Consider the following 23,595-nt stretch of genomic DNA (forward strand, 5'->3'; position numbering starts at 1 on the left):
CATTCCTTAGCTGTCTCTGCAGCTATTTGTGAACATGTGCAGCATTAAAAATAAGTAAATAAAGGTAAAGACATCAAGAAACTAATGACACAGCTCACAAGCAGATCTTTGCATATATGCACACTCGTTGTCGGGGAAAAGTAGCTGTTCAGTGATGGAGAATATTTATTTTCCAGTTAATGGTGCTGAGTCAATTAAATTTGAAAAAAGAAAGAAACCAACAAAACAAGCACAAAGCCCCTTTAACCTGTGAGGACATAGAGAGAGACGTTGGATCCCATCAGCCCATTCCTGTGACTTACATGGGCACACAAAAGCTCAGTGTGTCTTCATAGTATTTGCCTTCGGGACAGTTGCAGCCCTCAGCACAGTCATCACTACACTGCTCGGGGGCGGCGAGGGCCGTGCAAGAGCGGCGACAAAAGGAGGAGCAGTGATGGTACAGCATGCCCCTCTGGCACACGACCCCTAGAATGAAGGAGCATCAGGTGAGAAGGACTGCCACAGGGTGCAGAGGCATTCATGCTGGGTTATAGGTCTCTGATAGACAGAAGTCATGAAAAACAAAGATATATTACATCAATAAACCTTAGAACAGTCCAGATTCCTATAACAGAGAAAATAAACAAGGGCGCCTGGGTCGCTGTCTTGTGCTCAGGTCATGATCCCGGCGTCCTGGGATCGAGTCCCACGTCGGGCTCCCCGCTTGTCCCTCTCCCTCTGCTCCTCCCCCCTGCCCGTGCTCACGGGTGCTCTCTCTCTCTCAAATAAATTTTGTTAAAAATCTTTAAAAAATAAAAATAAAAAAACAGTAAACATAAGCAAATAAATAAGTAAAATGCTTACAGCTGACCCTTGAACACCATGGGTTTAAACTGCACGGGTTGGTCTACCTATACTTGGATTTTTTCAATAAATACAGAACAGGAGTAAATGTATTTTCTCTTCTTTATGATTTTCTTAATAACATTATCTTTCCTCTGGTTTGCTTTATTATAAGAATATACTACATAATACATAAGCAAAATATATGTTTATTGACTATATTATCAGTAAGGCTCTGGGCAACAGTAACCTATTAGTAGTTAAGTGTTAGGGGGAGTCAAAAGTTATACATGGATTTTGACTGTGTGGGTGGATAGGGAATCAGTGCCCCCAACTCCCACATTGTTCAAGGACCAACTGCATTTGCCTCAACAGAAGTGTAACAGATGTATAAAATTTCTATTTTGAAACGTTTTTAAGTGTGACATTCCATAATAGTCTTTAACAGTCTGTACCATATTTTTTTAATATTTAAGGTATTCTGCATGTCCAAATAAACTTCCCATCCTCACATTTTAAATCTATTACTGCTGTACTGACATCATCTTGTTTGTGACATTCTTTAAACCTAAGGAAACTTTAAGTCTTCTACAAATAAGGCAAAACTTGGCTTAATTGATCCTTACTCATAGCTCTTATTTTTCACTTTCTGAATCATGTTCATACTTTTTTCCTAAACCTTCCTAATTTCTCTTTAGACCAACCCAGACTGATTATAGTAGGCAAATTAAAATAATCTAAAAACACACTTGTAAAAAAAAAACCTGTGTGGCTCAATCAGTTGAGCATGGAGTCTACTTGAGATTCTCTCATTCTCTCTCTGCCCTTCCCTCAGCTTGTGCGTGCTCTCTCTCTCTCTCTCAAATAAATAAATAAATAAATAAATAAATAAATAAATAAATAAATAAATAAAATATTTTTTTAAAAACGTAGAAAATTCTAGATAAAACATAATTGAAATTATGTTAAATGTATAATTGATCTTGTGAAAAAAATGGGGTTTCCCTGGATACCAGATGTGAGGAGGGAAATAAAATCCAGAACCTAGAGAAGAGAAAGGGAGAATGGGTCCCAGTAATCTTGAACCTTACATTTAACTCATGCAGGAAAGGGACATGAGAGTTGATTCTTCACAAGGCAAGGAACTGGGAGAACTTTAACTTGACCCTCAGAAAAGCTCCTTCCTCAGTTGAAAGACGTACTACAGCAGAGGTCAGCAAACTTTTTCTGTAAAGGGCCAAATGGTAGATGGCTTCAGCTTTGCAGGCCATACATACTGTCTCTGTCACAACTATTCAACTCTGTCCTTGTAGCTCAAAAGCAGCCATAGACACTATGGATGCATATGGGCAATAAGCTTTATTTACAAAAAATAGGAAGCCCAAGAGTGTCGTTTGTCAACTCCTGGACTAGAAGGAATGCGATCCTAGTACAGGAAGAGGCCAGGAAAACTTCTCTAATTCTGTGGGGTCCATGTGAAATTAAGTATCCTCTGAGAAATTAAATCCCGGATTTACATCCTGTGTAGTTTGGTATATGAATTTACATTACTTTTATATTTACATTATTTTTGTCTTAGAAAGCCCAAGCTGAGAAATTACTCTCAAAACTGACAGTGATAGGACAAAGCTTAATGAAAGCTGTAGCAGAGAGGGGGTTGGAGAGGTGGAGAGAGTGATACTCCTGAAACCCAGGCCATAAAAGATTCTAACAGGGGTGGGGCAGGGGGTAACTCTGATACTGATTAACTCATAAAAAATTATAGAACACATAAAGAAAGGAAACAATCTACCATGAATGAGACAAGAGACACCATAAGCCATGAGGTTGAACTTGAGATAATTGCCTGTTGTGTAACTTACCTATTTAACTACAAATTGCTTGTGCCACCATACCACATAATGCTTTTCCATACTTTCCGATACTTAGATATGACATTTCTGTGATAAAATTTGTTTCAAATTTTTCACATTATTTCTGTTGCATATCTCAAACCATGCAGTTACAACTCTACTCTTGCTTATAATAAAAATAGTAAAAAAAAAAAAAAGATTGGTCTTATCCAATATAGCTCCAATTTTAAGAAGTGAAGTATTTCATTTGTTTTTCATGTTTGTACACTATAATCATATCCCAGATAACTTAGGCAATATTGACCTTTCTTTAAAAAAAGAAGGCAGTTAATTACACAAAAATCTCTAAAGTGTCATCTGATCATCTTTATCTGTGCCATCATCATACTCACCACAGAATGAAATCTGAGCTCTGAGATCGATGGTAATACCACGCCGGCCACAGAGGTAGGCATAGTGGGCAAGAGCATTGCAGAGACAGGCGCTTCCACACTTGCAAGCATCATGGCGGCACAACTGGTAGTACAGCCCAGGGCTGACGTAGATGTGGCAAGGAGCAAAGAGCTCATGGTGGATGACATCACACTGTGCTGCGTATCCAACTGAACAGAAACGTCCCCCACAAAAAAAATCCATTAGCACCTCATTTACTAGTTTAGGTCATACCCCTAAGTACCAAATTCCAGAACTATCTAAGCATCTTGCTTTCCTAGCAATATACTGAACTGCATATTATTTTCAACAAGAATCACTATTTTCCATTTATCCTGTTTTGTTGGTTTGTTTTTACTTTTAGCAATATTGGTGACAGCCCTTATTTCATATTTAATAATCTTTTAGCCAAAAAAGTATCGTGTTATAACTGAATAATAGGAGTAACAGAAGTGTCGATAGAAATGGCCTCAATCACCCCGTTGTCTGCAGATCTTCATAGAAAATTGCCGAATTCTGCTGTAAAGAATTGGTGAGTATTAGAAGGCTTATCTCCAGACAGCCACACACAGTAAGCATGGTGCCAGATTGTGGATACTATGGTAACTCCCTGGAATACACAATTATCCAGGAAGGATTGGGAAACATCTCATTCCAATCAAGTCTCTGCGGTAAATGTAATGTGGCAGTTACCATACAGTCATCGAATACAATGTCTGCACAAGGCACAATGTCTGGCAAATAATAGAAGCTGAATAATGTCTGATAAATGAACCTATGAATGCATGAACAAATGAATAATGAATAGAAATTAGGGATTGGACCACATGCTAAAGGCCATGAAATGTAACTACCAAGCCATTTTGGGAGGTTTGTGTAATCATTTCTTGAAAGTTATTGACTGTTCTTTTGAGAATGATCAGATAGAATTATGGAAGTAACCAAGTTTGACAAAGCAATCTAGATCTTTTCTTTCTAAAAAAAAAAAAAACTGAACTCAGCCATAAAAATGAATGAAATCTTGCCATTTGCAATGACATGATGGAGCTAGAGAATATTATGCCAAGCAAAATAAGTCAGAGAGAGACAAATACCATATGATTTCACTCATATGTGGAATTTAAGAAACAAAACAAATGAACATGGGGGGGGAAACAAACCAAGAAACAGACGCTTAACTATAGAGAACAAACAGAGTTGCTGGAGGGGAGGTGGGTGGGAGATGGGCGAAATGGATGATGGGTATGAAGGAGGGCACTTGTGATGAACACCAGGTGTTATACGTAAGTGATGAATCACTTCTACACCTAAAAATAAGATTACACTGTATGTTAACTGGAACTTAGAGAAAAAAAACCCTGAACTTATTCTATTGAGTATTTTAAATATATTTATCGTTGGTAAGGAAACACGTGATAATTATCTGAGTATTATAGTTTGCATTGCTATGCATATGTATATGAAGACAAGTAACTTAGACTATAATGACTGTAATAGTGTTCTGTTGGTATGCATTCTTCTAATCCCCAAGAACTCCAAAGCAAAGGAGTACATTAATGCGGCTTTTACTGTGTGTCCTAAGGATTTGTAGCTCAAAAAACATTCTTACTAACATTAAGTAAAAGGGTGCCTCAAGAAGATCCTTGTGAAAAAATATCCTTCAGGATCCACTTCAGAATTATTGACTTTTATTATCTATTTTCCTTTTATTGGGGATCTTTCTATGTTTACCTATTTGAAATTTTTTTAAAAAATGGGTCATGGCAAAGGTGAAGAAAAATAACATCTAGAATATATGTCGTAAAAGACATGAGGAGGGGGATAAAAGTCATAAAATACATATTTATATATATACATATATATATAATAAAATGGCATGTAGTAAGGGAGGTCATAAAGAAAAGACCAGAGGGAAATTGAATTTATCCTTTAGACTCTATTCCAACTTTTACATGTTATTAAAAAAAACCCGAAAAATAAAGTTGCTGCAATATCAAAGAGGGAATCAAGAAAGTTAGAAACAAACTGAGCAAGACTAATAGAAGGAGAAGGAAATCTATTAGTAGAAATTTGAGGACAGAATAGGGGAGAAAATACCATTAAATGGGAGTGAGATTAAAAGTATTAAATTATGGAGACCACAAGACTTTAGCCTAATCCTCTTATTATAGGAAAAATGACCATAGGAGTTAACAATCTTCCACAAGTTTAGAAGCTAGCATAGACAGAACGCCAGCAACACTGAAAGAATTATCTTGTATTCTTTCCAGGACACAGAAACCGTAAGTTAATAATAAGGACCATATGATAGTCAACAGAATCCTTCCAAACAACCACTACAAAATCCAGAGATTGTAGTGGGTTCTTACGGGTACTTAACCAATATTAATAATATATAAAAAAATACATAGAAACAGTAAATTAGCCAAAATAATTAAAGGAACAAATTAAAATTATAAAAATGTTTAATTAAGCATGCATATTAATTTTCCACAGTGATTTCACAAATAAAAGAATACATATATATATATATATGTCTTCTTTTATTGATCAGTGAAATAGCCTTTCACATAGTTTGTTGTGGCTTTAGTAAAAAAACACAACCAAAATTTCTTGACATGTTTGTTGCACTGTCATTGCAAATTGGAAATCTGCAGCATGACCATCTCAAATCGTTGCACACTTGATGGCACAGGCCTCCCTGGATCACTGGCTCCTGCTTATGAAGCCATAACATCACCGGTCATGTGATAGTAATAGAAGAATCTGCATGAACTGTCACACGATAGAATTGAAGTGGAACATCGCAAGACTGTAACAGCATTATTACAGTATTTGCCGAGATTTTTCTGTAGCATTTAAAGAATCTGAAATCTCCAAAATGCTAGCCCATATTTGTGAAGAGTCTAGGGATTTGTAAACATCTAAATTAAGTACATTTGTAAATGCAAACTAGTAAATAAAATAGTCATTTTCCAGAGTTCTTTTAAAAAATAACCTAGATTAGATAAAGAGGCATATCTAATTCTCTAACTTTATGAGATTACAGTAATGCATGGAATTTTCCTCTAGGTTTACATGTGGGAAGAAGGACTTACTGTTTTGTTGATTAATGTTGCAGGGGTCCACCATAGGAACATGAACAGGTGCAAAACAAGTGGAGGAAACTCTCCAAGCATTGGCATGAAGTTGTGGGGTACCTTCTATCATGCCTGATGGAGAACTAGAGAGCAAAGGTAATATGCATCTTAGTCTCTCCCATTCATTTCATTTTTTCATGGTCTTCAACTATTGAAAAGGAGAATACTATTTTTTTAATTTACAAAGATAACTTAGAGCTTAAAATGTTCTATTTTTTAAAAGCACACACGGCATTAGCTTCCTGTTATTGACTTCATAATGTGCCTCATTGTAGACATCCATGGTTTTATTTAATAATCACCTCAGCCTTGTGAATAAAACATAATTTCCATTTTAAAGAGAAAGCAAAGCAGAAGCTCAGAGAAATACCAACAATCGTTCAGCTGATAAGCGTCAGAGCCAAGATTCAAATCCAGAAAAAAAAAAAAGATTCAAATCCAGTTCTGACCATTTTAATGAAACATCATTCACACAACCAAATCATTAATGCGTGTGTGGTCTAGGCGCATGGGCAGAGGTAGAGGTGGGTAGCTCACATGATTCTTTTTAGTGTAAAGACAAATATCCCAAATATAAATAGCCTATATTTCTGATTCAATATTTCATTTCCATTATGAGCACTAAAATACCAAGGTGCCATCCTGAAGTTATCAAACCAAAAGAAAACTGAGGGAATATGGCTTATTTTTTTATTTTTTTAAATGTTTTATTTATTTATTCATGAGAGTCAGAGAGAGAGAGAGAGAGGCAGAGGCAGAGGGAGAAGCAGGCTCCCTGCCTACCAGGGAGCCCGATGTGGGGCTCAATCCCAGGACCACGGGTTCGTGACCTAAGCCGAAGGCGGACGCTTAACCATCTGAGCCACCCAGGTGCCCCGAGGAAAAATGGTTTAAAAGGCATACTTCATTTGAGGTTGCTCACTTCTTCAGTTTCCTCAGCAAAACAAAATGGAAGAGAAACATTTACCTTTCCAAAATCAGTCTTATAAACCACAACAACATTGAAGAGCCAAACACTAAGATATCCCCTCCAGCAGCCATCAAGATTTACTAACTCATCAACCCATATTTCGTGACAATCCCTATTGGACACTGTACCACACATTGTCAAAACTACCTAGAGAATCAGGTTGGACTAGATCTCCTATAGGAAGCTCTGACCAAGCAAAACTTGACTAATGAAAGCCCCAACAACATGGCCAAATAGTCAAGTAGGCTTTATCTCAGCTGTCTATATTGTCCTAAATTAACTGCTTCGGTTACCATTGGCCTCAGTCACTAGGAACTATATGGAGCTTCTTACCACAGTGGCTGAGAGAGGAGAATAAAAAGGAGCTTCACAAGCCATTCTACAACACTCATCCCTTGTTCCCACTCTTTCTCCTTTCCTATCCCTCAAAGTGAAACCATTCTAGAACTGTAAAGAATTATAGCAAACACCTAACCACAAATCTCATTTTGTTCAACCAAGAACACTGAGACTCAAAGAAATTGAGGGGCACTAGCTCTTTGCTTTCTTTCTCCCTCCTTCCCTCTTCACCCCTACAAAGGACAATAAAATAGGTCAAGGTGATGGGTATAGTCAGGGTTCCCAGGAGAAACTGACTCAGAGCTTGGCTCTCTTATTTCATTGAATTGACTTGAAACAATAAATTGACTTGAAACAATAAATTGACTTGAAACAATAAATACCAGAAAAAGAGGAGGAACCAAAATGCAGACCCATTTACTTATTGCATTTCATTTTATAAAATACCCTATGGCTTACCATATTTAACTTACTGTAACAAGATTTTCAAGTAATTAATATTTTCCATTCCACTGTGTTTGCAGATTTGCATTAACCTTTATGAAGTGAAGAATTTTAACTGTTTTGTTGGAAAGCTAAACATTGTTCAAAAGTTATCTCTGCCTCTGAAATATTATCCTGCACTGTTATCACGCCTGAATGTTTATACATGGAGGAGACTGGTGCCTTAGAAAAAGGCAGACAGGTCTGCCATCTGTTAAACACTGACTGCTAACCCATTCTGATAAACAAAGAAGAGAAACAAGGCTTCAACTTCTTTTCTGCACATCTTAGCTGAGCCACTTAACATAGTCTGTTTCTTGAATGTGATAAAGATATTGATATTCTGAGCTACAAATAAATGAAACATAAAGAACTAAATAGCTGACAACAAGGTAGTCACACAGAAGAAAAGATAAAATAAATTCTCTTCTGAAATTTAAAATTTTAAATGCCAGTTCTCCTTGTCCATCCAAATTCTCTTCTTGGTGCCTTATTAAAAGTCCTACCTCCAAGAAATAAAACAAGACAAAACCAGAGAGAGAGAGAGAGACAAACCATAAGAGACTCCTAACCACAGGAAGCAAACTGAGGGTTGCTGGAGGGGAGGGAGTGGGGGATGGGGTAACTGGGTGATGGACATTAAGGAGGGCACGTGATGTAATGAGCACTGTGTGTTATATAAGACTGATGAATCACAGACCTGTACCTCTGAAACCAATAATACATTATATGTTAATTAACTGAATTTAAATTTAAAAATTTATTTTAAAAAAGTCCTACCTCATGTAGATCAACTATCTACTGCATATAAGGCTCTATGTTAGTTCCTAAGAACAGAAGGATAGAGGACTTGATCCTTATTCTCAAAACCCTCACAGTTTTAAGTGGAAACCAGACAGATAAGGGACAGATTTTCATAAATAACAGAGTCAAAGTTAACTTTGTCTGGTGGGATATGAGCTCATGTTTTGAAGCAGATAAGTTCTGAATTGGGTTGAACAATATATAGGTATTCACAAGAAAGATTAGGAGGCGGAAGAAATCCCAAATAGGAAAAATATGCAGAAGTGTTTTAAAAAATACGATATTTGAAAAAAAATTTTAAATATGGTATTTGAGGAATGGCTTGTCCATGAAATGTTCCTTGGCTACCCATCCCACACTGACCTACTCAAGATCCCTGCTGTGTTTCTAGCCACTACCACACAGCTCAACACATAAGGTCTTGAAATTACCTCAGTGTTTTTATATATAGTTGATTAATACCTTGGGTCCACCTAATTATTTCTTTTTTTTTTTTTTTTTTTAAAGATTTTATTTATTTATTTGAGAGAGAGAATGAGAGATAGAAAGCACGAGAGGGAAGAGGGTCAGAGGGAGAAGCAGACTCCCCGCTGAGCAGGGAGCCCGATGTGGGACTCGATCCCAGGACTCCAGGATCATGACCTGAGCCGAAGGCAGTCGCTTAACCAACTGAGCCACCCAGGCGCCCTTTTTTTTTTTTTTTTTTTTTTTTAAAGATTTTATTTATTTATTTGAGAGAGAGAATGAGAGATAGAAAGCACGAGAGGGAAGAGCCACCTAATTATTTCTTGAAGGCTGTTATCCCCTCCTGACCTGCAATACAAGCTGCCTGAGATGGGAACCAGATGATCCTGCTTAAATTGCACCCCAGTGCTTAGGACAATAACAGGTGCCCAAAGCATTTTCATTAAATTATACCTTGTGTCTTCTCACAGGTGGGTAAAACTGCTTTGCCAGTACAAGGGGTACAACTATACTGCTTTTCTTCTGATGAAACACCAACTATCATAAAAGCCAGTTGACCTAGATGCCAAAAGGTTGCTGTAGAGGTATCATTCATACCAAAGGATATTCATATTTTTAAGGTATAACTTACTATCATTAATACCCAATGATAATTGAGATTTTTTAAAAAGCAGTGCCTGTTCGGGCACCTGGGTGGCTCAGTTGGTTAGGTGACTGCCTTCAGCTCGGGTCATGATCCTGGATTCCCAGGATCGAGTCCCACATCGGGCTTCCTGCTCAGCAGGGAGTCTGCTTCTTCCTCTGACCCTCTTCCCTCTCGTGCTTTCTATCTCTCATTCTCTCTCTCTCTCAAATAAATAAATAAAATCTTTAAAAAAAAAAAAAAGCAGTGCCTGTTCAAAAATAAAATACTGTTAAGCTGGCTAGGTGGCTGGGGAAACAATCAGGGGTGGTTATTCTGTGGGTTAGCCCACAGACTCTGAGTCACACCACCCAAATTCAAAGTCCAGCTCTACCATATTTGGGCTAAATGACTTTGAGCTATTTACTTGCCACTTTGGGGCCTCCGTGAGGCTTTATCTATAAAACAGAGCTACTAATCAGGGGACTGCTATAAAATTTAAATAGATGATCACGTAAAGCTCTTGGAACAGTGATGACTAAGCTATTAGCAGTTAAGTAAACGTTTTCAGTGAAAGAATTTGTCTCTAAATTACTAGTCATTAAAACATGTTAGCTGTCCAGAAATCATACTTACAGGAAATCATCCCTTATGTTCCCATTAAAAGTGCCACACAGACCTAGTGTTCTTCTTTTCCATGCACTAGTGAGCTGAATATAAATTCTTTCCCCATCTATAGCAAACAGAATCTTTAAACCAAATGTGGTTTTTAGAAGAATAAATAAGGATGACAGAGTTTGAATTTCAACAATTCCTGTGGGAAAAGAACATACATAAATCAGCTTTAAGATTCATAGGTAGTGTTGTGAAATGCTAGCGTACAGCACCAGAACTCTTCTTTCAAGAGACCGGGAGCTAGAATTTAAATAAAAACTTGAAACATTTTTTTAACCCAACAGATCTTTTTAATAGATTACCATGTCCACAGATAATTTCAGTTGGCAAGCATCTCTTGGCAGGTGTGGCCAGTCCTTAGCATTTGAAGTCTGTCTTCTTTTTTTTTTTTAACTCATGTCTGTGTGTGTGTGTGTGTGTGTGTGTGTGTGTGTGTGTGTGTGAACTTTTCCACAAACTGGTCATGATTCAATAAGGAAGTGGAACATTCCTCAAAAATTCCCCATTCCCTTGAGACTGTCAGCAAAAAGGGGAGCACAGGACTTACCTGAGGGGGTACCATTTTATAAGACACCTTTAGAGACAAGAAACTTGTGTTCAAGTCTGAACTGATGACTTTTGCCAGCACAGTATATAGGAACAATCGCTCCCGTAACTCTACCATAATTTCTGCCATCGGTCTGTTCACCACACCCAGAAATCGGAGAATCATTCTTTGATCACTTTGTCCCCCTTGTTGCCCTTCTCCAACCAGCCCTAATCCAATCGGTCACCAGGTTCAGACCACCTTTTTTCTTCCTAAATAATTTTTCAATCTGTCTTCTTTCTATTTCTACTGTCACTGCCTTACATCAGTTCCTCCTCCTTCCCTGCATGCCCTACTTCAGTATCATCCTAAGTGCTCTCCACGTTTTTCCTGCCAGCATCTTTTAAAGCCATTTCCACACGGTTGCCATAGTAGTCTACCAAAAAAAAAAAAAAAAACAAAACAAAACAAAAAGACTTACTGGTCTTCTCATTAACACTTATTATTTATTTGGTTGAATGATATGAGATTGTTATCTCTGTACATAAAAATGGTCAAATAATGGAAATTTCATATTCAATTTCACATCAAGTTCAACTTCCTTAGCATCACAATGAATAGCATGACCACGTAATTTGTAATACAAATTGGGACATCTCTGGGAGTGAGAGTATTAATAATAACTATGCTGGAACACAGGCAGGAATAAGAAAACCATAATGATGCCCCGCATATAAGGATTTCCCTGGTTTTCGTCCCCACCTATGTCTCTCCTCCCATGGCTAGACAATCTCCATGACCCTCCTCAGGCTTTAGCAGTCCCAAACTAGCTATAGTTTCCCCTAAACATACCACACAGTTCTACACCTCCTTGCTTTGCATGGAACGCTTTCCCCACTCTTTCACCCTGACAATCCTCAGCTTTGAATGCTGAACAAGACATCACCTCCTTCGGAAAACTTGCCTGACTACCCTGCACTCCCCTGCCCAAGGCTGGGTGAACTGCCCTCACTTAGACCCCCAAAGTCTCTGCACATATCTTTCAGCTTATCATATTTTATGGGAGTGGCTGTTTGCTTTTATCTTTCCTCTTGCAAACTCTAGGCCACTTGAACACTAGTTCCCAAAAACATGGTCATCCCTGAGATGTCTAGCTAAGGACCCGGCAACACATAGGAACTCAAATGTTAGGTTAGTCAGCCAATGGGAGAAGAATTCATTTAGCTTGTTTGATTGTTGTTAACATAGGGAAAGTACATCATTGCTTCTTACCATTCAGATTGAAGCCTTGGTTAGGACTGGTAAGGATTTGTCCTCCTCTACTAAGGGTCACTTGTTTGTTAAAATCATCCTCCAGAATTAGAGTTATAGACTGAAGGCAGACCAAGCCAAGGTTCTGCATAAAGATCAAATCATCAATTAAAGGAATGAGAGAGAAATAGAGACATAGAAAGAGACAGTGATAATGGGAGAGGGGAATGAGGAAAGCAAGGGAGAGACAGGGGAGAAGAAAGGAGAAAGAGAGTGGACAGTGCACGTAGATAATTTCTGGCATGTAGAAGTCTTGAGTATAAGTAATATAGTAAAGTACCACATAATCCATCTTATATAGCCCCATTCCCAATAAAATATGTCTTTATATAGTACATTAAGTACACTATATACATATCTATATTTTACATAGAACATTAAATAAAAATGTTCTCAACGAAGTGCCAATAATTATGTTTTCCATAGCACATTGTTAAAGTACGTCTCCAAATTCATTTAAGTAGCATATTGGACATAAAAAATTCAGTAAGGAAAAGAACAACGAGATTAGGATTCTATGTAGAAAGCTTATTCAGACTCTGATGTATTGCAAGGGAAAAAATCAAACTGTAAAAAAAAAGCAAAATAGGTCAGAATTTTTGTTGGAAATAACCATTTCACATTGGAATAAAACTAAAAAATTAAAGATTTCTGCAAAATTTTGACTATCTGACTTAAGGAGAGGAAAACCTGTGTGTCTTTACAAATAATCAATGTGTTTATTTGAAGAAAATTTGTACAATAAATATTTCAGTATGCTAAGAAATTCATCACATCTATGTAGAATATATGAAGCCTATTCACTCCTGTCAAGAATCACCTCTTTAAAATAGTAGTTTTTGAAATAACCAAAAACTTAGGTCCATTGTGCAATCATGCATGAAACGTTCAAAAAACTACACATATAAACAGCATTTTTTAAGAAAGAAAATACAATTAAATACATAATATTAAATCTAAAACACGTGCATTTTCATATTTTAATATCAAATCAGGATGCATCATATAATCAATAGTAAAACATAGATTACCAACATTTTTTCTTTCTTTGTCAAATGTAGAATAATGACACATCTTAACAATCATTTCTGAAGAAAGTAACTGTACCCATTCATATTATCACTCTTAACCTAGAATGAAGCTTGAGTCAAAAACAAAACAAAACAAAGAACATTCCTCTGGCCATTTTGAGATGTTCCTACCTGTTCACAGTGAGCTTTCTGTAAAGTAATTGTGAATTTATCTTTTCCAGTTCCTTTCACAAGGATGTACTGGCACATTCCAATAAAAGAATAATGTCGACCATCAAACGTTGTAAAATGAGAATCACCCACAACGGAGCATTGAACTACCAAAAAAATAATCATAAAAATGAGAAAAGAGAAAAAGAAGGAGAGAGAGAAGGAGAAGGTGGAGAAAGAAATTATGTTTGTTCTTAAAAAACAGAAAGTTGACTTAGGGTAAATAATCATGCATCAGAAAGAATAGCTAAAGTGTCTAAAATGAAAAAAAGTAAAGTGTCTAAACTGTACTAGTTTGACAAACTCACCAGATTATGTTATTAAATTTAACTTAAAATTTATTAAATGATAGCTCTTCCATGTAATTTTTAGGTTTTGTAATATTTATACTACTTCAATAAATTTTTACCAGTTTCCTGCTCAAAGCTATCCTTTATTAAATTTTCCATTTATCCTCCAAATATTTGGATTTATTGATCATTACATCTCTTGTTATATATGAGATGACCTCATAAAAATCATTGCTATCTTCCTTCAACTTAAAGAAAATTGAGATTTTTTTCTTTAGAAACATTTTAAAAGATTTACCTGGACAGTCATGCTCAGTGCAGTTCCAAACTCCACCAACACATACACTAAATGAAATTATAAGACTATTAATTACTGGTATAGAGAAACTGTATTAATATTTGCATCAATGTACTGATTGATGTACCAAAACATACCATGTTTATAGGTTCAGAATAATCTCACCTATAATTGAAAAATACATTGACAGAAGTTCAATTAACTGATAAATTTGGACTGGCCAGTACCTAAATTATGATTTACTGTGTATCATACTTACATCACTAAAGGGATGTAAAGGGAACACAGAATGGCCTGGAACAAAAGACCTATGCAGACAGAGAACTTCTGTTTTATGTCCTTCTCTCATTGCTTAAACTAAAAGAAGTTGCACACGAAAAGTATTTACCTATATTATTAGAGAAATATTCATAAACAGTCAAAATATTGTCTCATCTATTAAAAATTGAAAAAGTCTCTTTTGAGGATCATCAGACATTAAAAAGAGAAAGGATGTCCTCTTCTGTAAGATAAATTCTGCCTTCTGCCAGCAAAAAGAGTTTGAGGAGAGAAGGATGGAAGCAGAATCTCTGACAGGCAGGAGCTTAACCGAGTATATAAGAACATGGTTGGTTATCCACCTGCATGTCACTTACATTACACTAACAGCAAAGGGGAAAGGGCCTGTTGACATTTAGACTTGTTTCTTTATAAGACTTCCCTGGAGGGATTCAGTGCTTTCCTAGAATAGTCTTAATTAGCTAATGGAATAAGAAATTCTAAATGTCTCTAATCATGGCCAAGTACTGGCAATATGGAGAGACACTTTTTCAAGTACCCAACAGAGAAGGCCAGGAGCACCATTAAGTTCTAATAGTAAAAGTACATGCAAAGTACTGGTTACAGATAAGAAGAAAATGGAACAGACAGACGCATTACATGGGTATATTATTTGATGGAATTATTATCAAGGGAAGTGAGAAGAATTAAATCATAAAAGAAATGATAGATTTTCTATATTTTTTGCTCTTTTTTCTGAACTTGCTTTCATCTTTAAAATATGAAAATATACATGGCCCCCTACCCCACTCCCGTAGAGATTTTAAATAGGATGCAAACCGTGTCTTGGAATTTTTGGAAGAAAATCAGTAATAAGTATAATCCTTTAAACATATATCATGGTAAAGATATCAACTAGCCAGGTGCACAGAAATAAATGGCTGTACATTAATCACATACCATTCAGTACATTCTTGTTCAATTTTTGAACCAACTGAATAAGCTAATCCATGAAAACTACATGGGCAGTTTTCCAAGGAGATGCAAGTCCCATTGTCCATTATGAGTCCTATTTAAGAAAAATATGTATCAAAATCTCAAAAGAAATGACAAAAAAATGTGTTCTTTGAATGTAATAATTCAACCAGCTTTTATTGAAAACCTACTTACACCAGGTGCTGAATATATATATATATATATATATATATATATATATATATATATATATATATATAATTTTTCTTTTTTTTTTACTTTTAAAGAGGTTACTGACAACCTGGTCCTAACTCAATCAGTAGCTACGTTATAAGGGTCTATTTCAGTGATTTTCAACTTTTTTATTCCATGACTTGCCATCAAAAACTCAGGTTTCACTACACAGGATAAAGGCAACAAGACAGTATTTCCTTGCTTTCGAGGGAAAAAAGGAGGGAAGGAGAGAGAACATATATTCTTGGTTTAATTTCTGTTCATCTCAAAATGAGAGATTTCCATTATTGTCACACAGATAATAAAGAGCCAGGGAGTGCTACGCAAAGGACCAGTGCAGAGGACCACCCTTTTCTACCTCTTTAATGGGGAAAGGTGGCTGAGCCAGAATGTAAGTCAACCATGTTACCAAGCACGTGTTTCGTTCAGCTGACCTTTTTCAGAGTAAGAATTCCTAGGTGAAGGAGCATTGACTTATATTTTGGCACATGGATTTTTATTCTTGTTCAAACTCCTTGTTGTATCATTGGTAAGAAATGGTTCAGGCCTGGCACTGGTCTAAAGATTATGCTTTGAGTGACACTAACAGACCAATGGACTGAGGTCAACAGATCTGATTCCAATAGTCCTTGCCCAAGTGAGGAAAACACTTAACATCTCTGGGATTCTATTTTTTTTAATCTGTAAAAATAAAAGGGTTTGAGTAAATCCTCGCGTTCTTTGTAAAGTTCTGTCTGTATCGCAGTCATTCCTAATTTTAAATCTCACCTGTATCACTGGCTCTGTTACTTCTAATTTCAAATATTAAAACTACATCAGGACCAAAATCTTATACTGCCAAAATGTGAGGCTTTTTTTGAACTTGCTTTCATCTTCAAAATATGAAAAGACAAATTATTAAATGTCCTTAAATATCCAAGAGAGCAAAAGATTTGTTAACTCATGGTTAACTTCAGGACTCTGGATTCCAAATTTCCTGGGAAATGTACAAAGTAGAAAAGCAGCCATCCTTCCTAGTCACTTTGAGGGCCATATCCTACAAGGGTAGAAAATTGCAATAGCCCTAATGTCCTGAGACAGGACATTATGATATGATTCTTAGATTGCTGGATACTAGTTTCCATAAGTACAGACATTTCTTTCACAAAGTGCTTACCATCTGCACAGTAACATCCATCAAGACAATGGAGATTGCTCCCGAGACACTGTTTCTCAAATGTGCAGGTTGGTGGGCAACAACTGATACAATCCCGGTGGACGAAGCTATCATCACATTTATCAGCTAAAATGGGCAAACAAGGGAGCTGTAAGTCAAATCTACTCACCTCTCTTTCAAAAAAAAGTACAGTGTTTTGAAAAGTATGCAAGTTTACCAGTGTTATTGTGTCAATGACAAATCTTTGCCAATCATTAGTTTTAAGTGTTAGGATAAACCTGAAATTAACAAAAATACACACAGTTTAGAAAAATAAGAAAACATACTGCATGCTAGAAAGTCATCTCTCCAGTCTTGAATAGGGTAGCCAGCATGGGAACAGGCTCTAGCATACTCGGTGGCTGCTCGGCAATAGGTTTCATCATCATCAGTTCTGGAAAGTGAAAAGAGAGAGCCATAGTCACACAGGAAATATTGGTAGAAACCAAGCCTTTGAGCTCCTGATCTCTAGAAATGCTGAGTGCATGGTGAATATTCTATTATAAATTGATGTCAGCATGCACACATCATGTACAATAATGCAGAAAATATATAAGCATGAGATCCCAACTTCAAAGGGCCTGGGCAAATTGTCTTCATCAAACTATTTTAATGATTTGGCCACTTTTCGTTTGATTCAAAAGAGTCCCTGTACTGAAAATCTTTTCTATTTTAATTATGACATTCCGCCCAGAATCTTTGTATGTATCACTTTGCTCCCACACCAAGTATCCCAGATCTTTTAGAAAATCCTATTAATAAATATAAACAAATTTATATTTATAAATTTAAGCTTTGCACAGTGGCAGTATCATAGCCAGTGAGGTTTATCCGAGGCACGATTATTGCTAATTGAAAACTATATTTATAAATTTACATCTAGAAATCCCATTATAAATAGATAAAATTCTATCACAATAAAAGCATCAAATATGAAAATTATTTCCAAGATATCGTGCTCTTAATAGTCTACGTGCTGGAATAAAACTAGTACTGATAAAACAGCAGTTTCAAAAGATTGAATAAATAGCATTTAACTTTAAGATTTAAAAGATTTTTAATTCTTTTTTTTAATTTTTAATTCTTTCAAGCTTAAGTTGCTAAAGCTAGTTACTTTTGTAATATTGCCAAGAGTAAATAATCTCTCACTGTTTTCTTATAATCACCCTAGAAGCTCCCCCAAACAAATATAAGAGGTCTGCCAATTCCCAAAGCAGATTAACATAGCATCTGTAAAATAAGCAGGGTTTATAATAAGGTAGTGGACTTGTTTTTCAACCCAATTCAAACTCAAAATTGAATAGTTAAACATCTTACAAGATAATGACCTTAAGAATGTTGTATTTTGTGAACCCTAGCATTTCCAGTATCTCTGTTGTAAAAGCCACGCATCTCAAATTGCACTTCTCCTGTGCTGCTGTAATTGGAGTCATACAGCTTATCTAGTCCAATTAACTGAGCTCTAGAGGGAAAAACAGGACTAAGCACATAAACTTCAGAAGCTCAGAAAATATTCTAAACCTCCAAGCAAAAAAAAATTCTCTAAAAACCAGGGTAAGCTAAAATTGTTGAATTCCTAGAAAGATAATAAGTTTCTGATTTACATTAAAAGATGTGCCTTGTTTCCTACAATTAATAGAGGCTTTGAAAGTTAACAAAGTACCTGAATATTGGTTTCCCAACCCAAGGCAACTATTATTAAAATAGCTACCATTTCTTTTTTTTTATGTGATGTTAATCACCATACATTACATCATTAGTTTTTGATGTAGTGTTCCATGATTCATTGTTTGCATATAACACACGTGCTCCATTCAGTATGTGCCCTCTTTAATACCCATAACCAGGCTAACCCATCCCCCACCCCCTCCCCTCTAGAACCTTCAGTTTGTTTCTCAGAGTCCATAGTCTCTCATGGTTCATCTCCCCCTCTATATTTCCCCCTCTTCATTTTTCCCTTCCTACTCTCTTCTTTTTTTTTAAACATATAATGTATTATTTGTTTCAGAGGTACAGGTTTGTGATTCAACAGTCTTACAAAATTCACAGCGCTCACCATAGCACCTACCCTCCCCAACGTCTATCACCCAGTCACCCCGTCCCTCCCACCCCCCACCACTCCAGCAACCCTCAGTTTGTTTCCTGAGATTAAGAATTCCTCATATCAGTGAGGTCATATGATACATGTCTTTCTCTGATTGACTTATTTCGCTCAGCATAACACCCTCCAGTTCCAACCACGTTGTTGCAGATGGCAAGGTCTCATTCCTTTTTATGGCTGCATAATATTCCATTGTGTATATATACCACATCTTCTTTATCCATTCATCTGTTAATGGACATCTAGGCTCTTTCCATAGTTTGGCTATTGTGGACATTTGCTGCTCTAAACATTGGGGTGCATGTACCCCTTCAGATCACTACATTTGTATCTTTGGGGTAAATACCCAGTAGTGCAATTGCTGGGTCATAGGGTAGTTCTATTTTCAACTTTTTGAGGAACCTCCATACTGTTTTCCAGAGTGGCTGCACCAGCTTGCATTCCCACCAACAGTGTAGGAGGGTTCCCCTTTCTCCGCATCCTCGCCAACATCTGTCGTTTCCTGATTCTTAAGTACCTATATTAACTCTAGGATCCATGCCAGGCCCTTGACATATGGCATCACAGGAAAATTCACAACAATTGGGCAAGAAATAAATTATTATTCCAATATACTGAGGGGAAAGTGAACTTGTTTGCTCCATTTGGGTATTAACTTTAATAATGAAAATGAGCATTAAATAGTAATTGTTTTTAAATCAATTGACTTTGGATGGGGCGCCTGGGTAGCTCAGTTGGTTAAGCCACTGCCTTCGGCTCAGGTCATGATCCTGGAGTCCCGGGATCGAGTCCCGCATCGGGCTCCCTGCTCAGCGGGGAGTCTGCTTCTCCCTCTGACCCTCTTCCCTCTCGTGCTATCTCTCATTCTCTCTCTCAAATAAATAAAATCTTTAAAAAAAAAATCAATTGACTTTGGAATGGCAAAGTTAAAAGAATTTCCTTGCTGCTAGGTTTATCATTTTTTGTTTCAAATTTTTATTTAAATTCTAGTTAGTTAAGATACAGTGTAATATTGTTTTCAGGAGTGGAATTGGGGATATCATCACTTACATATAACACTCAGTGCTCATTCCAACAAGTGCCCTTCTTAATGCCCATCACTCATATAGCTCATTCCCTACCCACCTCCCTTCTAGAAGGAAGGGAAAAAAAAAAAAGAAAGGGAGGCAAACCATAAGAGAATATTAAGTATAGAGAACAAACTGAGGGTAGGTTTATCATTCCTAAAAGCAAAAACAGGAGGGCATAAATTCAAAGATTGGTATTATCATCCTTTCGATTCCAATTCCAATGTCATCTCCTTTGTGGAGCCATGGTAGGTGTTCCCTGATAAAGCCAACAATCCTGTCTTCCACAGCCACAGCACCTCACATTTAGAGCATGTGTCATTGCTGGAGACCTGTTTCTACCCCATTAGAATGTGAGTTCCTAGGACAGGGTCCATGTCTAAACTGTTTCTGTTTCTCCAAGATGTGGCACAATGCTCAGCTCTCAGAATAGCTGCTAAGTAAATGTGTGTTGAAATGAATTCAAAATACTAGCATAATGCAAGTAGGAAATTAATTTGTGTTCAGCAGATTCATAATTCTATTCTCCTGATATAGGATCTTAGTGGTGCCACCCCATAATATAAGAAATGAAGAGAATCTCCTTGAGGGGAAAAGGGATATAAGTAAGCCTAGTCCTAGGTGAAATATTGGACAAGTAAGAGACTAAGGTAGCCTCTCACTTCCATTTAATCAAGGCCCACTCACTTGATTTATAACACCCTTCTTTTGGTATTGCATGCCTGCTCTGTCCCCAAACCCAGCCTCTTCACCTCAAACATATCACTTAAGATATCGGTTCATTTCAACCAGTAAAATGTGTTTCTCTATCCTGCTATTTTTATTTGCCTTGGGGAAAGCAAGTGTATTGCAAAATCTAAAGCCTACATATATCATACTTTCAAAAGACAAAAATGTTAATTCTTCAGCGATGAAATTTCAGATGAAGTGAGTATAACAGAGGCTCTCTTTTGTCTCCAGAGCCTGCTTCTTGTCAGTATTAGAATTCCCAAGTTCTTGCTGAGCTTAGGCCTGCCTAGCCAAAGACAATATTGCCCATCTGTCCTTGCATCAAGGTGTGGCTGTGGCGGGGGGGGGGGGGGGTGGGGGGGGGGGGCGGGGGTTGGTGCTGACAGCAATAGCACCACTGTGTCATCAGAAAGCTCACGGAGCGGACACATGCTATGATCCCAGGGCCACTTACAAGCTTGGGCTTTATATGTGAGAAATAAAAGCTTCCATTTAATTTAAGCCACTGATACTTTGGCAACTGAAGCAGCCCAACAATATCCTAACTAGTAAGTGGAAAATGACTTTCCTGGATCTGCCAAATAATATTTCATCCAGTTGACCTGAGAAGTGGGCGCTAATGATGATAATACGCCAAAGGCAAGTGAAAAGACTACTGGAGAATGGCCAAAGAATGAGTTGTGGTGGAATCAGAACAATTTCTAATTCCATATACATGGCTAAAATAAAACCATGGACCACCTGTGGGGATCCTTAAAAAAGAGACTGAGTAAAAGGGCAGAGATGTAACAATAGAGCACTTAAGTAAAAAATAAAAGCAAATAGGGAGCAGAATATTGTAAAATAGTAAGTTAGGTCAGTCCCCAATATTTTAGGCAGATGGGGAGCTCTTTCAACACTCCTGCATTAGTTCATAAAACCTTAAAATTTAGAGACTATACATATAAATATATACTCTACTCAAAAGTAACAAGAATCCCAAATAAGTTTATTTTAACATCTGAAAAATATCATTATATTCACTATTTTTATAATAATCTCCATTAATTAAAGTAGGATAGTAATAAAGAAGATAATTTCATATTATCTCAACTTTCCCTCTTTGTTCTCACCTTTGATAAACTTAAACCTCTCAACAAGCTACAAGCTATAAGATGACATGTAAGTGGTTTCACTCAAAAATGAGTCTAATCTTTTACAACAAAGTTCCCATGTGTCATTTATACTTCTTAAGTCGCTTTAAGACATGCAGATTTATTAAAATTTCTTGAGATATTCTTGAACATTCAAGGTGGTTAATCAAATACTCTTGGTAAATTTTTGAAAAAAATAGTAGAAAAGACTCCAATAATAGGTAATCTATAGTAAGTTCCGCATGGATGAACATACTCGATGGTCTCACTAAATTTGTTCCCTAGACAACCATCTAGTCTAGGTGTTCCTAACCTGGGAGAAAATGTAAGGATTGGGTGACCTTGGATGGGATGAAAATTACATGTTTATTTTCACTAATCCCCAACTGACATTTAGCATTTTCTTCAATTACTCATATAGAAAACACATCACAACGTTCTTAGCAATATCCATGACCTTGTCAACAAGATATCTCATATCTCATTTTTAATGTTTTCATTTCTTATTACAATTGTTGCAAATATCCCAAATATTGTTCACACTCATCATTATGTCTAACAATAGTAGTTATAGTTAGACTTGAAAGGCATATAAAAAAACACATATATCATAAATTCATTTCTTTTACTATTTTGATAACTCTATTTCAATAATCGTTTCTTTTGTAACTTTGTGTGTTTGATTTTGTGCATTTCAAAACATTATTTTGAAAGGATGTGTTGACATCTCTAAACTCCAAAAGGGATCAGTGGTACAAACCATACTTAGGAATTGCTGTGTTCTGTTCATGCTGCTTCTATAAACCATTTAGTCCGTACATACTATCCAGCAAGCTTTTTATAGCTGTTAGTACGGTTTATGTTCTCCGTTTCCATTATACTTTGTGAACTGCTGAGAGGGCTACATTACAGAAGTGGTGTTTGCTCTTCTTTTTGGATAAAGAAAATTCAATTACGAGCACTAATTATTTCACTTACTTGCAAAGATCATTAACACAGCTGGCAATATACAAATACGGATCAATATACTCATGGCAGCTCAGAAAAGGGAACTGCAACAAAATCTGACACTTGAAGAAGATGGCCTGTGTGGAAGAGAATGGCAGTCAGCAGAACATATTTAATGACACATGCGTACTCTCATTTTTTCTACTGATCTATTGGCAGGACCCTCCGTTCTTACCAGGAAAGGGAAGGTAATTTATGCTTATAGGTTTTAACCACCATTTTTCTAACTACCTATTTGCACAATGAATACTGCTCTCATGAAACTCATTACATTCACAATTTCTGAAATATCTTCAAGTTATTCTTGTTGCAGTTACATTCCCTGAATTTTACAGGGTTTAATCATGTCCTGTTTGCACTAAAAGTGCTTAATATTCAATATGCAAATACAATATATGTATATTATATCCAACATGCCCAAACTTTTCACATCAAATTTACCTCAAATGCTGGCATTCCGCTGGAGCATGGATTTGGAAAATCTGAGGGTGTGGGTACACATTTGCTGTCATCTGGAATTTGCACCAACCAACTATTTGCAAACATAGCAATGTCTTCTGTATAGTCCTCTATTTCACACAAACACACACACACACACACACAAATATGTGTATTAGCATC

General features: G+C 36.6%; 1 protein-coding gene and 1 non-coding gene across 3 annotated transcripts in view; one reads left to right on the forward strand and one right to left on the reverse strand.

The window, feature by feature from the left end:
* Window positions 1-23,595, reverse strand: part of OTOGL (otogelin like) — a 129,561-nt gene that overhangs the window by 82,651 nt on the left and 23,315 nt on the right. For both annotated transcript variants that reach the window (XM_035721850.1, XM_035721849.1), the window contains exons 9-20: window positions 23,416-23,543; window positions 22,945-23,051; window positions 17,224-17,330; window positions 16,898-17,023; window positions 15,493-15,601; window positions 14,275-14,321; window positions 13,648-13,793; window positions 12,407-12,530; window positions 10,570-10,747; window positions 6,209-6,333; window positions 3,071-3,280; window positions 303-468 (exon numbers count right to left, since the gene is read on the reverse strand). In XM_035721850.1, coding sequence (XP_035577743.1) covers window positions 303-468; window positions 3,071-3,280; window positions 6,209-6,333; window positions 10,570-10,747; window positions 12,407-12,530; window positions 13,648-13,793; window positions 14,275-14,321; window positions 15,493-15,601; window positions 16,898-17,023; window positions 17,224-17,330; window positions 22,945-23,051; window positions 23,416-23,543 — 1,573 coding nt within the window. The remainder of the gene's footprint in view (window positions 1-302; window positions 469-3,070; window positions 3,281-6,208; window positions 6,334-10,569; window positions 10,748-12,406; window positions 12,531-13,647; window positions 13,794-14,274; window positions 14,322-15,492; window positions 15,602-16,897; window positions 17,024-17,223; window positions 17,331-22,944; window positions 23,052-23,415; window positions 23,544-23,595) is intronic.
* On the forward strand, window positions 17,728-17,864 carry LOC113923320. The gene has a single exon (XR_003520295.1). It is a non-coding gene; the product is annotated as a U4 spliceosomal RNA (small nuclear RNA).

The sequence above is a fragment of the Zalophus californianus genome, chromosome 9 (genome assembly GCF_009762305.2).
Source record: "Zalophus californianus isolate mZalCal1 chromosome 9, mZalCal1.pri.v2, whole genome shotgun sequence".
Taxonomy (NCBI): domain Eukaryota; kingdom Metazoa; phylum Chordata; class Mammalia; order Carnivora; family Otariidae; genus Zalophus; species Zalophus californianus.